Source organism: Haliotis asinina, chromosome 16 (genome assembly GCF_037392515.1).
Source record: "Haliotis asinina isolate JCU_RB_2024 chromosome 16, JCU_Hal_asi_v2, whole genome shotgun sequence".
Lineage (NCBI taxonomy): Eukaryota > Metazoa > Mollusca > Gastropoda > Lepetellida > Haliotidae > Haliotis > Haliotis asinina.
In genome coordinates this window covers 7,218,850-7,232,543 of record NC_090295.1, presented here as the reverse complement: position 1 = coordinate 7,232,543, position 13,694 = coordinate 7,218,850, and the positions used below count along the sequence as shown (strand labels likewise).

The following is a 13,694-nucleotide window of genomic DNA, read 5'->3' as shown; positions in this document are numbered from 1 at the left end:
TTGTGATGAATCAGATGTACCAGTATACCGTTTGGCGATGCAGACACATGATGCCAATAAGGTCTTGCTTTTCAAATTATTTAGGATTATATTCCTGATATATTCCCAGCATTTTAACTTGGTGATTATAATTCTGTAACTTTGTTTGTTTCAGTATTTAACTATGTAAAGTCCATAACAGAAAGTGGATTTTAATAGTGAAGATTTATCAATTTTTTTGGTGGTGGTGGTTGGGGGGTATTTATCAGCGGTATTAAAAAATGGAAATTTTCTGGCAGAATTGGCAGTCCGTAAACCAAGCAATTCAAAAAGTGTGACCTCAGAGGAATTGGTTCATTTGTGAAGGATAAAACAGCAAAATGTTTTTTTTATTTGAGATATTTCAAACCTTCATCAAAGGAATAAAACAGTCGGCCTGTAACTAGCAAGCCGAATCTCATGACTATATTTTTACACAGAGTGAAAGACAATGTGTATCATTATAAGCCAGTGAAATCTGTTCATTTCCTGAGTATCTTCTATTTGTATGCATAATAATATAACAGGATGTTTTCAGGCCTGTGAATATGATTGCTCAGAGTCAGAGCGGTACAGGCAAGACTGCAGCCTTTGTTCTCACCATGCTGAGCAGATGTGACACTACCATTAATAATGTCCAGGTGAGCGATATATAGGATATGAGCGCTGATGTCATGAGCGATTGCTCTATTTTTACTTTGGAGACAAAGGAGGGAAGCGAGTCACTCTTTTCTGCAGTAAATCCAGAACAACAGATATATTTCGGGCTATGTATTAATGTGATTCTGATAACAGAAGTAACTGGTTTGCTACATGCTTTGAATGCTATTGGTACATTGTATGTGTTTCTTAACGTGTACAGAGATTCCCACACCATGAGACCTGTGAATGTTGGGGATAGGAAAGGCCTTCTGAAAACCATGCTTGCCATTTGACTATGCTTGTCAAACGGGGCACCTAACAGGATCGGGTGATCGCTCATTTGGTTAACACATGTCATTTGTTTCCAAATGCTCAGATTGATGCTGATATTGTTGATCACTGGATTTTCTGGTCCAGACTCCCATTACTTGCAGGCGCTGCCATATGGCTGGAATATTGCTGAGTGTGGCGTAAAACTAAACTCACTCACTTATTCGCCCACATCATTTGAAAAAGGAAAACAATGCAGAGCTTGTAATTGTGTGTTCTCTCTGAAATGTTCATTCATAGCAATTACAATGTGTTGGCTGTAGTGAGGGGTCGTTGGGTAGCCTAGTGGTTAAAGCGTTCGCTCATCACGCCAAACACCTGGGTTCGATACCCCATGGGTACAGTTTTTGACACCCACCTTCTGGTGTCCCCTGCCATGATATTGCTTGAATGTTGCTAAGGTCAGCATGAAACCATTATCTGTGACTCTGTGAGGATGGGTTTGCAACAAGACTCACTGATTTCTTGAATGCTGTGAGTAGAGTTTTACACCACACTCAGCAATATTCCAGCTATATGGCAGCAGTCTGTAGATCATTGAATCTGGACGAGACAATCCAGTGATCAACAACATGAACTTCGATCGATCTGCGCAGTTGGGAACCGATGACATGTGTTATGCCTGACCACCCGATCCCGTTAATCGCCTTTTATGACAAGCATAGCTGCCTTTTTTTAGCAAGCATGGGTTGCTGAAGGCCTATTCTACCCTGAAGTTTGCAACACTGACACAGTGTTTTGTTCTTCCAGTGTCTGTGTCTGGCCCCGACATACGAGCTGGCGCTGCAGATTGGAGAGGTCACAGAGCAGATGGCTAAACACATGACAGACTGTAAAATAGGCTACGCAGTCAGGGGACAAAAAGGTTTGAGTCTTGCATATTAATCTCTTACTTCTCATTTTATATGGTGTGCAAAAAAACACTTTAAAATGATTTTCATATCAACTGCTCTAAGGTCGAAATGAAGGTCATTTGTAAATTGTTCTCTTGTTGACTGATTTACAGCAGATATGTTTTCAGTCATTAGACAAGGGCTGCTCCCAGTGTCCCACTTAATATAGCTTGAAGTAGAACAGAAACTGCTGATTGTGATTTCCAGATACATTTGTGTTTTGTATGAGGCCTTTGTTTTCCAAATCTAAGCATCAAGTAAGCATACCATTAGAGTTCTTTCTAAATAATGGGGACTGGTGGGTTTCCATAGTGGTTTGTTTACTTGATCTGGACTGTGCAGCTCATTTTTGGTTTCCCCACTGAAGTATTGCTTCAGATTTAATCAAGCCTGGTTTGTATACTGCCCACGTTACTGGGGCAAACAAATACACTGTAGACTGGCAAACTAACCAGGGCAGTAGCTGTGTTAAGTGTTGAGAGTATACTTCATCAAATAAATGGCGTTCGTTGATTATTGGAATGGAGTTCCTGTTTCTAGATGTTGACACGTTTCTTCAAAAAGTATATTTTAAAACATATATATCTCACATCTTGTAGGTTCTTTCTTAAGATCAACAGCTGTGGATTTGAACTGTAAACAAAGCCTCCCTTGAACCAATTGCCTGAACATTCCCTGTGCTCTTATTCCTGGATAGCTTCTAGCCTTTATGAAGCATACAGCATGTCTTCTGGTTGATCAATTGACACCTCAGTCTGATCATTCTCTTTCTTGTCGAACTCCTGTGCAGAAGTACTGTAATTGAAGTTAAAGAAATTCACTTTGAATCCATAGTTCCACTATGGGCAAGAAGATTCTTCTTCAAGGAAAAGAAAATGTCAACATTGTAAGGATACCTTCTCCTCTTTTGGAAATGTAGCTTTTGCAGCGGTTAAATGACAACAGAATGTATGAGTGTGGAATGCAGGCGGCTGGCAGATTGGGACTCAAACATAGCCCTTAGGAGTATGGGCCATTTTCATAAAAATAGATTAACCTGTGAAGAAGGTGTAAAAATCTACCTCATCTCCTGTTTGTTGTCGATCTGCTAAGTCTCCCTAATCCAGACCACTCTCACTATACTCAATGGAGACAACACGTTGGTCCATCCCCACTGAGATTGTCCTGTGCATTTGTGCATTTGCAAGGGTCTTTGATATCCAAGCGATATTGCAGGAGAGTGAATCTCGCTCTTTGCCTCTGCTCATCGTTCTCCACAGACTTGCTCTGTGATGACAAATGGTAAATTTTGAGGGTTACTGCAGAGTGAAAGGCATTCTGTCCCAACTACAGTTTATGCTTCGAGTATCTACTACTTTTGCAATTGCCTTAAAAAGTGAGGGGATCTGTTATATCTGCGTACTTAGCAGCTATCAATACTGTCTATACAGCAACAGGCTTCAAGATGTGGACTGAACCTCAACTCCCTACTGCGCTCCTATAAGCTAACGAACCAGTCCAAGAAATTTCGAGCTTCTGCTTGGGATCTTTCCATCATGCATCAGCATCTTGTCTGAAGAAGAGTTTCAAGCACAGTACTTTCAAGACCTTTTTAGTGGCACTAGCTACTGCAGCTCAAATGTCAGAATTCCATGCTGTTCATGTTGAACATAAGGAATGTGGCAGAGTTTTCCTGGGTCAACATTGCCACTTGGCAGGATAGTTGAATAGACTATTCTCTCTATCCCTGTTATCCACTATTCTCAGGCCTGATGCTTATAGGAACATCCTTTGTTAGTGGAGATTGTATTGCCTATGAAGTAAATAAAGATTTATGGAACTCCGTTGTTTGGTCTTCAGACGAAAGTCAGCTCCCCTGAACTAACTTCTGGATTGATTTTCAAGAAACTTTCAGGGATGGTACCCAGTTTGCTGAAATTGATACATAATTGAAAAAAACCTGACGACTGGCTTCTGGTAAGGGCAGAAGACCCAAAATGTCAAAATCTTCCAACGTCAATTTCTCCCAAACTATAAGAGATAAACTGACCAGATTTTCACTAAGGTAGACAACATCATTCCCCATCAATTCAATGCATGATATAGGTTGGCCGTCTGGTTAAACTTTCCGCTTCTTTGAAAAATCTGAAATTTTTATCCATTTACTCATTTTGACAGTGCCTTAGGTTAGAAACCATCTGCTCTTGAATGGCAAAAAGGGCTCAATGTGTTTGATATATAGTTATGAAGCCAACACTCCGGACTACTCAGCTGACTCAAGGCATGTTGATATCTTGTATGGTTCTTGAGTTCTCGTCCTTGGGAGTTGGTCAATTTTGTCAAAATGCATTTTTTTAGGGTTCATAAACATGCTGCAGGTCTGTGAAAACAAAATGGATTTGAGTTCCAATTAAAGGTATCAAACGATAGATAATTGATTAGAAACCATTTTTGCTTCAGATTATGGTTATGTAAAATCAATAACTATGCTACAATTTGGACACAAGCAAGGAGGGACAATATGATTTTTGCATTTTGTCACTACAGTGTGATAGCTGAAGGAAGCGCCAGTAAAAGCGCCAGTAAAAGCCAGCAATGATTGCCACTTCCTGGTTTACCAATAGCCAAGGAAATAGTCGATCCTTTAAAAGGCTGTAGCTCAGTTGTTGTTATGTGTACAGTCAAAATAATTCGTGATCTGGAAATATCAGGGTCTTATCTTTCCTGTACTTTGTTTATTTGACTGTGCCTTCCTGTTTCTTTTCTGCAGTTAGTGAATTTTCCATTTGCGTCAGCATCGTTGCATCAGTGCCAAATCAATCTCAAAAACATGGTAATGGACTATCAAGCTGGTGTTTATAAATAGCAAGTAAAGATAGCCACAGTAGGGGAAGTCAGAAGACCGATAATATTGCCCTGGAGGCAATCTTAGTTCATCTTCATTTTACTTTCATTGGGGCATTAGATCTGCCTCTCTTGGTTCTACTCTGGGGCATTGATATACGATCACCTTGAGCGACATCATCATTCTCTGAGACACCAGTTTTGTAATCCAACACAGCGGTTGATCTAAACTCATGCCTACTGACCTCTACTTCAATGGGCAATCATGTCAGTGAAGTGTGAATACCAAAATTGATTTTGAAGGGTTCTGATTCGAAGTTCAGACTTGCTTAGGAAAGGAGGAAGAGTTAAATAGTGTTGTTTGGAACTGAATGTTAAATGATATTGGGAGATAGTTTTAAGGCAGGGACTGTCCAGATTAGAGTCATCAGACTTGCATTTACTGAGGCTTTTTGGGATTATGGAGGGAAACCTGATTAGCTCTGTCCTTTTGTTGGAACAAAAGTTGGGGCTGAAAACCACATTTTGTTTAGTTTTGGAGCGCCCAACTCCCGAGGAGTTTTTGCTGAGCAAGCCAAGAGGTCTGAGGAGTAACCCGCCACAAGTATAGGAGTTATTTAAATAATGACTATGAGCAGGTTACACTCATTACATGCATAATGGGCCTCCCTCTTTGGCGTCACCAGTTGCCACAAAGGAGTCACATGATCAACCGGAAGGCATGATGTATCTCAGTGGCTCCAAGGCTGTCCAAGAATGGAAGTAGTGGTTAGTGTTTGCATGAATGGTACAAGAGAGGCAAGAAGCTTTCACTCATCACACCGAGGATCCGGGTTTGATTCCTCATGGGGGTAAAATGTGTGAAGCCCATTTTGGTGTCCCTCATCATGATATTGCTGGAATGTTGCTAAAAGTGACCAAAAGCTTGTTCACTCTGAAGGTGGGATAGGGGTGTTCTGTTGGTAAAAGGGTTTGATATGGTACTTTAGACTGTGAAAACCATAGAAGTATCTCAACAACAAATCATTTTGATGTTTATTAAATAATTCTCATAATTTCTATGCAGAAAGAATTGTTATCAATGACTGCCTTTGTTTAAATGTTTGTGTTTGGTCTTGACCCGATGTCCATGTGTGTTGCAGTGGATGTAGTTTTGTTATCCCCGCTGTGCAGTTAATTTTCAAGGTCACAGCAATACGTTGAAGATTTCAGCTTGAAAGCTGCTTGTTAAGCTGGTCAGCAAGATATCTCAAGAACCGTTTTCTGGATTTTCTTCATATTCAACACCAAGCTTTATATAGGGAAGGCGCAGAGCTGAGTTGATTGTGGTGACCTTCAGTTAATTTTCAAGGTCACAGTGACTGTGTTTTAGGAGTTTCATACACTGGTCTTAGTGACTCTTCAAAATATTTTTGTGTTTACCAACTACAGTGCAAGATATCAAGAGAGTTTGAGAGTAATGTTTTTGTTGACATTTTACTTGATCTTAAACTATGACCGTCACTTTAATTTCTTTTTAAGTTTCATTTGATAAATTGTGGCGGGGGATTATGTCACCTTAGTGACAATACTTGTTGTGTCATTAGCACCAAATGTCCATTGTTGTAGTACCAAGAGGTCAGAAGGTTCAGTTCCACATCCTGATAGGCACACCTGGCACTGTGATGGACTGGGCAATCAAGCTGAAGGTGTTGGATCTCAGGAAGATCCAGGTGTTTGTGTTGGACGAAGCAGACGTGATGATAGCGACACAGGGTCACCAGGACCAGTCTCTCAGGATTCAGAGGTTAGTCAGAGTTTGCGCTCTGTGGAGTAGATAGCCTTTCTATCGTTTCAAATCAGAAGAAATTCAATTTATATTCAGTTTTACTGGTTATGGAAATAAAAAAGTTACAGTTATTGTAATTTATGCATGGAATTTTTTTCATTCTGGTCAGAAAAGTGGCACCTTCATGAACTCATTCGTAGGAGATAGATAGAGATGTACAATTTTCATCCAGAACTCACATTTGTGTCAGTGGTATTGCTGGTATTAGAAAATCTCAAAATATCTTGTGTATGGGAAACCTGTGTGAGAAAACTGATATCACACATAAACACTGTAAACACTGCCATCAAATATTGTGTCATAAAATCAGGGCAAGTGGAAAATAAGTCAGGACATGTTAATTTCTTGAAGTCACTGCGGCAAGTGGCTTTTAAAAAAAATTGAACCCCTGGTGTGGCGTAAAACTAAAACTCACTCTTTATTTTTCACTCTTCATCATCAGGAACCTTGGTGAGCAGTGTCAGATGTTGCTGTTTTCCGCAACATACGATGCAGACGTGATGAAGTTTGCTCAGGCTGTCATACCCAATGATCCTGTTGTGATTCGCCTACGTCGGGAGGAGGAGAGTTTAGACAACATCAAACAATACTATATTGAGTGCCACGATGTAGAAGATAAGTTCCAGGCGCTGTCCAACATCTATGGTACTATATCCATTGGACAGTCTATGATCTTCTGTCAGGTAAGTCTGGCCAAGCTTTTTGTAGTAGCATCTTAATGTCAGTTGACAACGTTCAAACTATGGAGTGACAGTTTATAATTAATCCACCAAGGTGTGGTTGCAAGCAGAGATAATAGTGGAAAAAACATATATCCTTCACCTAACATGGACTTCTGAGTCTGGACCTAAATTTTTTAAGCTCTCTTAGCACTAAGATAGTGGTAAGTTAATGTTGATATGTGGCACTTACGACTATCTTAGCTCTAAGAGAGCTTAAAAAATCTAAGCCCAGATTGAGAAGTCTTCGCAGTTGGAAGGGAACTGTTTGAAGGGGTTATGTTAATAGCAAACTAACCACTTCTAAGCTCTGCAGCAGCTTTACTTTTATAATAATTTAACGGGAGGTAATGAAACTCCACTGCAAGTGTCGACATTGTTACCATAACTCTCCTCATAGTAATGAGATCTATATCAGGTAACCTGGTTAGTTGTATTAGATAAGCTGAAAGTGATCATTTGGTTGTAGTGTATTGTTCTAAAACAGTCTTGAATGTCAGTCCTCCCTCTTTGCCAGTTGCACAGAATGAAACTGAAAGTACTCACATTTCATGTGCCTATGTCAGACACATATTTGCTTTCTGATTAGACAAGAAAAATAGCGTCATGGCTAGCAGAAAAGATGACCAAGGAAGGGCATGCTGTGGGATTGTTGTCTGGGGAACTGGCCATTGAACAAAGGGCAGCCATTATAAACAGATTTAGAGATGGCAAGGAAAAGGTGCTGATAACTACCAATGTATCAGCCAGAGGTAAGCATGAATACTATTTGGCAACACTCAGGATGAATTAGAAGCATTTGGGGATGATTAAGAAAACACTGTTTGGCAAGGTTTGGTGGTGTCATTGATTGGGTATATACAGCCAGATATAGCAAGTTGAAGGAGCGATATGGAAGATACTGTTTGGTAATGTGGTATATAAATTCCTTCAAGGTCGTAAGAGGTGACTATAGAGAACTTGGTGAACACACTTCATGATAATTCAGTTGCGTAGATCAATGCTTGAGCCGTTGATCACTGGATTGTCTGGGCCAGACTCGATTTATTTTCCACCCTTTAGCTGGAATATTACTGAGTGTTGCATGAAACTAAACTGTATTTACTTTCTTTGTGTTTGACATAAAAGTTGTCCATGTCTCCTCAACAGCCTGGAGCCCATTTATGTCAAATAAAGTCTTGAATCTTGTTGATTCTTCAGTCTTATGCCAGTTGTGGCCAGTTATGTTTTGTATACTTTAGCATGACACGTTGTGGAAATACTTTAATATCACGAGGAGCTCAGTGTGACTTCAGAAACCACTTGGTGCTTGGGTATGTCAGAAATCTCCCTTCATATTTATTTCCTCTATACAGTAGGGAAGTCATTTTGATACATTGACAAGGGTCAGGGTCATTCTATAGATCCTAGCCTGAAAACCATTTTGTTTAACATCTCAAGAAGGATTTTCTGCGACTTAAATTTAGTACCTATTCCATAAGCTGGTCACAGATCTGATAAGACTAAGGTCATTCATGACTCTTTTCGGCATTTTATCCTAATAAAGAACCAGTGTTTTTGTGACATGTAAATGTTTCCTTCTTCTAACTCGTACATTATTATCTCTGCTTTTTCAGAGGTACTGTGGAAACCTCTGTCCTGTTGTTCTTTAATGAAAGGTCTTAGTGTTCAAAATTAACTTTTTCAGCAAGTAGCAACTGCTTGCTACCTGATATAAAAATAGGTTGCGAAATCCCTTAGCTGGTAGCACCATTCTTTCGAGTTGCTCTTAGTTCTGTGTTTGGCCATGCGGAACTGTGCTAGCTCTCTTTGTACTAGCAGACAATGTCTTATCGTCCTTACACAGGAAATGACAAATGTCCATTATCAAACATTGGAAGCAGTAGTGTTATACTTATGACTGGATGTCTGTCGCAGTTATTAGTGACCAACAAAGCTCCAATAAGCATTGTTTTAGAAAGGAAAATACCAGTATCGGTAAGTTTACAAGTGAAAGGGCACAAGTGGTGATCTGTCCTTTGAAAATGTTGACTAAGTGATGAACATAAACAGTTTCATTAAAAAAGTACCAAGTAGAAAGTTGTTGCTACTGTGTGTTGTTATTTTTTTCAGGCAGCAAAATGAGATTTTTGATAGCAAATTTGCTACTTCAAAATGTTAATTTTGAACTCTGAATCTAAACTAAGCTCCTCCTCATGGTAGACTTCACCTTCACTGGCTGCGTGTTACTCTCGCCATCTTCGCCCTACTGACATTTCGGTGGATTCCGGAGTCCAGTGTACAAGATACTGCTCTTATGTTTTTAAGTGAAATAATATCAAGTTTGATTTATAAACTAAAGAAGTTCAAGAACAAAACTTTCTGTTTCAAACGATTTGTGGCATTCACTTATACTTTGTTGGTGACTGTTGTTAAGTAAGTTTGAGGCAAAGAAAATTTCTTATAGGTTCATTACAAGTCACCTTATTTTCAGGGAGATATCAGCTTTAAATATACCAGGCCAATCTGGTAATAAGCTTTGTCACAATTAATAATTTGCTGTGACAATAGGTATAAGAAATCCCCTCAGAACCAGCAAAATATAACACTGAGAAGTCTGAAATTTTCAATAATTTTTTATTGATCAAAAACAAAGGCAAGATACAAAAGATTAACAATAGAGGTTTCATGTGCAATACAACTGAGTCAAATAAAAAATAATGGGCCACCAACCCAATGATAGCCCACCGAAGTCTTGGTGTAAGATCGAGAAACAATTTTACTGAATGTAACACAGCGAGCATTGAGGCAACAATTATATAGGTCAAGTGTGGACAGAGGCAGGCAGATTTGTGTACTCCAGTTAATCTGTGTGTGTCCCCCACGTCAACACGATAACCAGCCTTTATATACACAGTCACTGATTCCTGAATGTTCGAGCACATACGCCCATCGCCATTAATGTAGAATTCTCACGTAGTCTCCCAGAAATATGCTCTACTAATCAAACCACCAACTCAAAGGGAGGTAACTCTAAAGCGCTACCCTAAAGCCTGCTGCCAAGTACAAAAAGCACTGAACATTTATGATACGAAATGTGACCCATAATAACTATCACTCGTTGTGACCAAGTAATAATTATTATTTAATCAATAATACAACTTACAGAAAATACACTCTTGTAACAGTTTCAAAATAAAGATTTTGCTGTTTCTGTCCCCTTGATGTGTGCAATAGTATTATTATTGAAATTACTCTGTGTTGTGTTGTAGGTATTGATGTGGAACAGGTGACAGTTGTTGTCAACTTCGACCTGCCTACACTAGAAGGGAAACCTGACAATGAGACATACCTACACAGGATAGGACGGACAGGCAGATTCGGCAAGAATGGAATTGCAATCAACATGGTGGACGGTCAACGCTCTATGAATATTATGAGATCCATAGAAAACCACTTTGGTACGTAGACAAGTTCAAACTTTTCATCATCCATTCACTGCCTTATTCATAACAAGGCAAGCAGACAGATATTTCTGTGTAAATACAATCTGTGACCTCTTTCACCCAAAGTAAAGGCCTGGTTTACTGCAACACAATGCTGTGATCAATCCAGGACAAACTGAATCGGTATAGAATTCAGCTGCATCTACTTGTAGCCTAATTTTGTCTTAGGGGTGTGTTTATAAGTTGACCAACAGGATCCAAATACATTCTTTGTTCTCCAAAACCTTATTTTGCCTGCTTATGTGTCCCGTTGAAATGCAGTCAGTAGGCCCAGAAATATTGTACTTGATACATATGCAAACCATCACTGGTATACAGGATATACTCTGTTGACAGGATCAGACATTTTCAGTGATCTGCTGTAATTTCCAAATACTCATGAATATTGTATTTTTTGTTCATTTTACTTTTTCGCTCTTTGGTGTTTGCTGAAACAAAAATTTCACAAATGTTCTTGCGAGCATTTTTTCCTTATCATGATAATTATTTAGGGGGCAGAGTTATTTGTTTACATCCTCAAATGCTCCTTGTTCACATTACAGGTCGGAAAATCACTAAGTTAGATGCAGATGATGCTGAAGAGATTGAGAAAATCAGCACATGAGGAACAGGGGGATGAATGTAACGAATATCCCTCCTTTGACCACTCATGTTTTAATCTTGATAAGCTGCCGGGCAGCTGTGACACTGGGACAACCAGACCTGCTGCAGTGTATCGGGAACTGTCTCGGGCAACACTCTGCAGCCCTCACATTGCCCTCCTGTAGTCAAGTGTCGTGGCTTACACACCACTGGTACATGGTACACAGATATACCCAAAGTACCTTGCTTTTAATGTCCTAGATTTTTTATCTGTCAGGTCAGAGAGAGAGTCCAAATCATTTTCAGACCATGAAAGCAGTGGGTGAAGACTGAAAACAGACATTTTGGTTCAGTTGGCTGTTATTTTTAACTTGTATGTGATGGAAGATTGCTCTTTAACAATGTTGAATGTACATATGATTCTTTTTGTGAAGTCAATAAAAAAAGTTTGTATCACAAGTAAGTTTAGAACATCTTCAGTCAATTCTTGCAGGAAGATCTTGCATGCTGTAACCAGGGGCAATTATTCTTCTAATGTGCTTCTCAAGTTGATGAATGAATATAAAGAAAATGACATATCAAGCCTTTAAACACTGCATATTAGGTCTTGAGGATGTAGCATACTTGTGTATTCCATGAATAGACAACTAGAATATTTTCTCATTTTTTTTAATCATGCATTTTCATACTTATAAGGGCACTGATCCAGAACGATTAATGTATCTCGCCAACGGTTTTATTATGAAATCAAGCTGCTAGATGATCAGCACCTGCTCCCTTGACTGAAACGGACACAAGGGCTGGGCTACTGTCCACCATGGCAGAGTGTCAGCATAAACAGTGGGACATAAGGTACCATTATTTGAAAATATCCCTGGTAGTTCTTGTCTGATAAGTATCCCAGCAGTGTTGGTTTTTCAGATTTTCTAATGTCTTCATGGTATAGTGACTGATCCAATTCAGCATTCGAAATAATAGCCCAGCGCCGGTTGTTATTGTATCAGGCCAACAGTTTCAAATATGTGCAGGCCCATGTGGCCTTCAGTAGATTTTCTGTCAGTTTGATTTTTCAACAGAAATCTTTCCTTTCATTGTTTATTTTTTTGGTTTTTTAGTTTATTATTAGTATTTTTATAGTTCCTGTGTCCTTCATCATGTTATGATAACTAACAGTTTCACTGGCATTAGCGCTTTGTGAATAGAAATATCAGTACCAGTAATACGTCAAGCGGTATTACACTAGTGTAATATTGAAGTGAAAATATTACACTGCAGTATCTTCAACGGGCGAGTAATAAAATGTAATATGCGCATGAACGTGCGCATGAGCAGCTGAGTTACAAAAGCAAACACTGATCAAGGTTGATCGATTCATTGCTTTTATCTCGACAGCTGATTTGTTAAGAGGTTGTGTTTAACTTTATGTCATTGATATATACTGGCGTCTCCTACTCTTGCTGTACTTACGGATATCTGCTGAAAAAAATAACACAAACAGTTCTTTTCGTATGTATGCTTGTTTTTAAATGAAGAGATTACCCCTCTAACTTCTGCATCTATCAACTGCCTGATCCATCAGTTGTTTTATCGGACTCGATGGAAAACATGGTCGTCCGCTGCTGACTTTTCGAGGCGTCTCCCATTCTCGTGGCTTAACGAGAAAGTAAGGTTATTAGGTGGAAGTAAGAGAAATCTTATCGGAAAGTGCGGGGAGTGGTTACGATTTTTTTACTTTGGTTAAAACTCACGAATATTCGTTACATTGCAAAATCTTGATAATTCACAAGCTTGGGGCACATCCTAGTTACCGGTCAGTTTTGTAAACAACCGCTAAGTATCACGCATCGGCGATCTCGGCAGAAAATGTGTCTATCGCGAGAACTGGAGACAGTCCTACAAAACTATACTGAATACACCCCGTCGAAACGTGCCAATGTGAAAACAACGTCATATCTCAAAGTATTGACTGCCAATATGTTGATTCCTTGCTCATTATTGGCTAACTAAAATATGCTTTTAAAGAATTGTGACATGATGCAATTATTTGCTAGGTGTGCTATGAGTCAGGTTTTCGCATTTTAGATTGTTAAAAGATACATGACATCTGCTGATGAATGGCATATCGTTTCTTTATGTGGATGTTTACAGATACATCCCGTAAACAAGGTAATAACCTGGCATTGTTGCAGTGATTTTAATCTGTTTTAGATTTGATGAAAGAAGCACTCAGCCGAATCATTTATATATTTTTTTCATTGTGACACGTAATGAGACAGTCAGCATTACACGAGGTCACGCTTCCGGTGTGTGTGTGTGAGAGAAATATGTTTCACGGTGGCAATCTAAAAAAAGGTCTAGATATTACAGTCGTGTT

At 39.2% G+C, this 13,694-nt stretch overlaps 1 protein-coding gene across 2 annotated transcripts in view; it reads left to right on the top strand.

Moving 5' to 3' along the window:
* Window positions 1-11,966, top strand: part of LOC137267582 (ATP-dependent RNA helicase DDX19A-like) — a 33,401-nt gene extending 21,435 nt beyond the window's left edge. Inside the window, exons 6-12 of one of the 2 annotated variants that reach the window (XM_067802067.1) lie at window positions 557-659; window positions 1,741-1,855; window positions 6,315-6,492; window positions 6,977-7,217; window positions 7,843-8,005; window positions 10,505-10,693; window positions 11,281-11,966. In XM_067802067.1, the coding sequence (XP_067658168.1) occupies window positions 557-659; window positions 1,741-1,855; window positions 6,315-6,492; window positions 6,977-7,217; window positions 7,843-8,005; window positions 10,505-10,693; window positions 11,281-11,342 (1,051 nt within the window). In that variant the 3' untranslated portion in view covers window positions 11,343-11,966. The remainder of the gene's footprint in view (window positions 1-556; window positions 660-1,740; window positions 1,856-6,314; window positions 6,493-6,976; window positions 7,218-7,842; window positions 8,006-10,504; window positions 10,694-11,280) is intronic. The other variant, XM_067802068.1, reaches the window with a different exon arrangement.
* The last annotated feature ends 1,728 nt before the right edge of the window (window positions 11,967-13,694 follow it).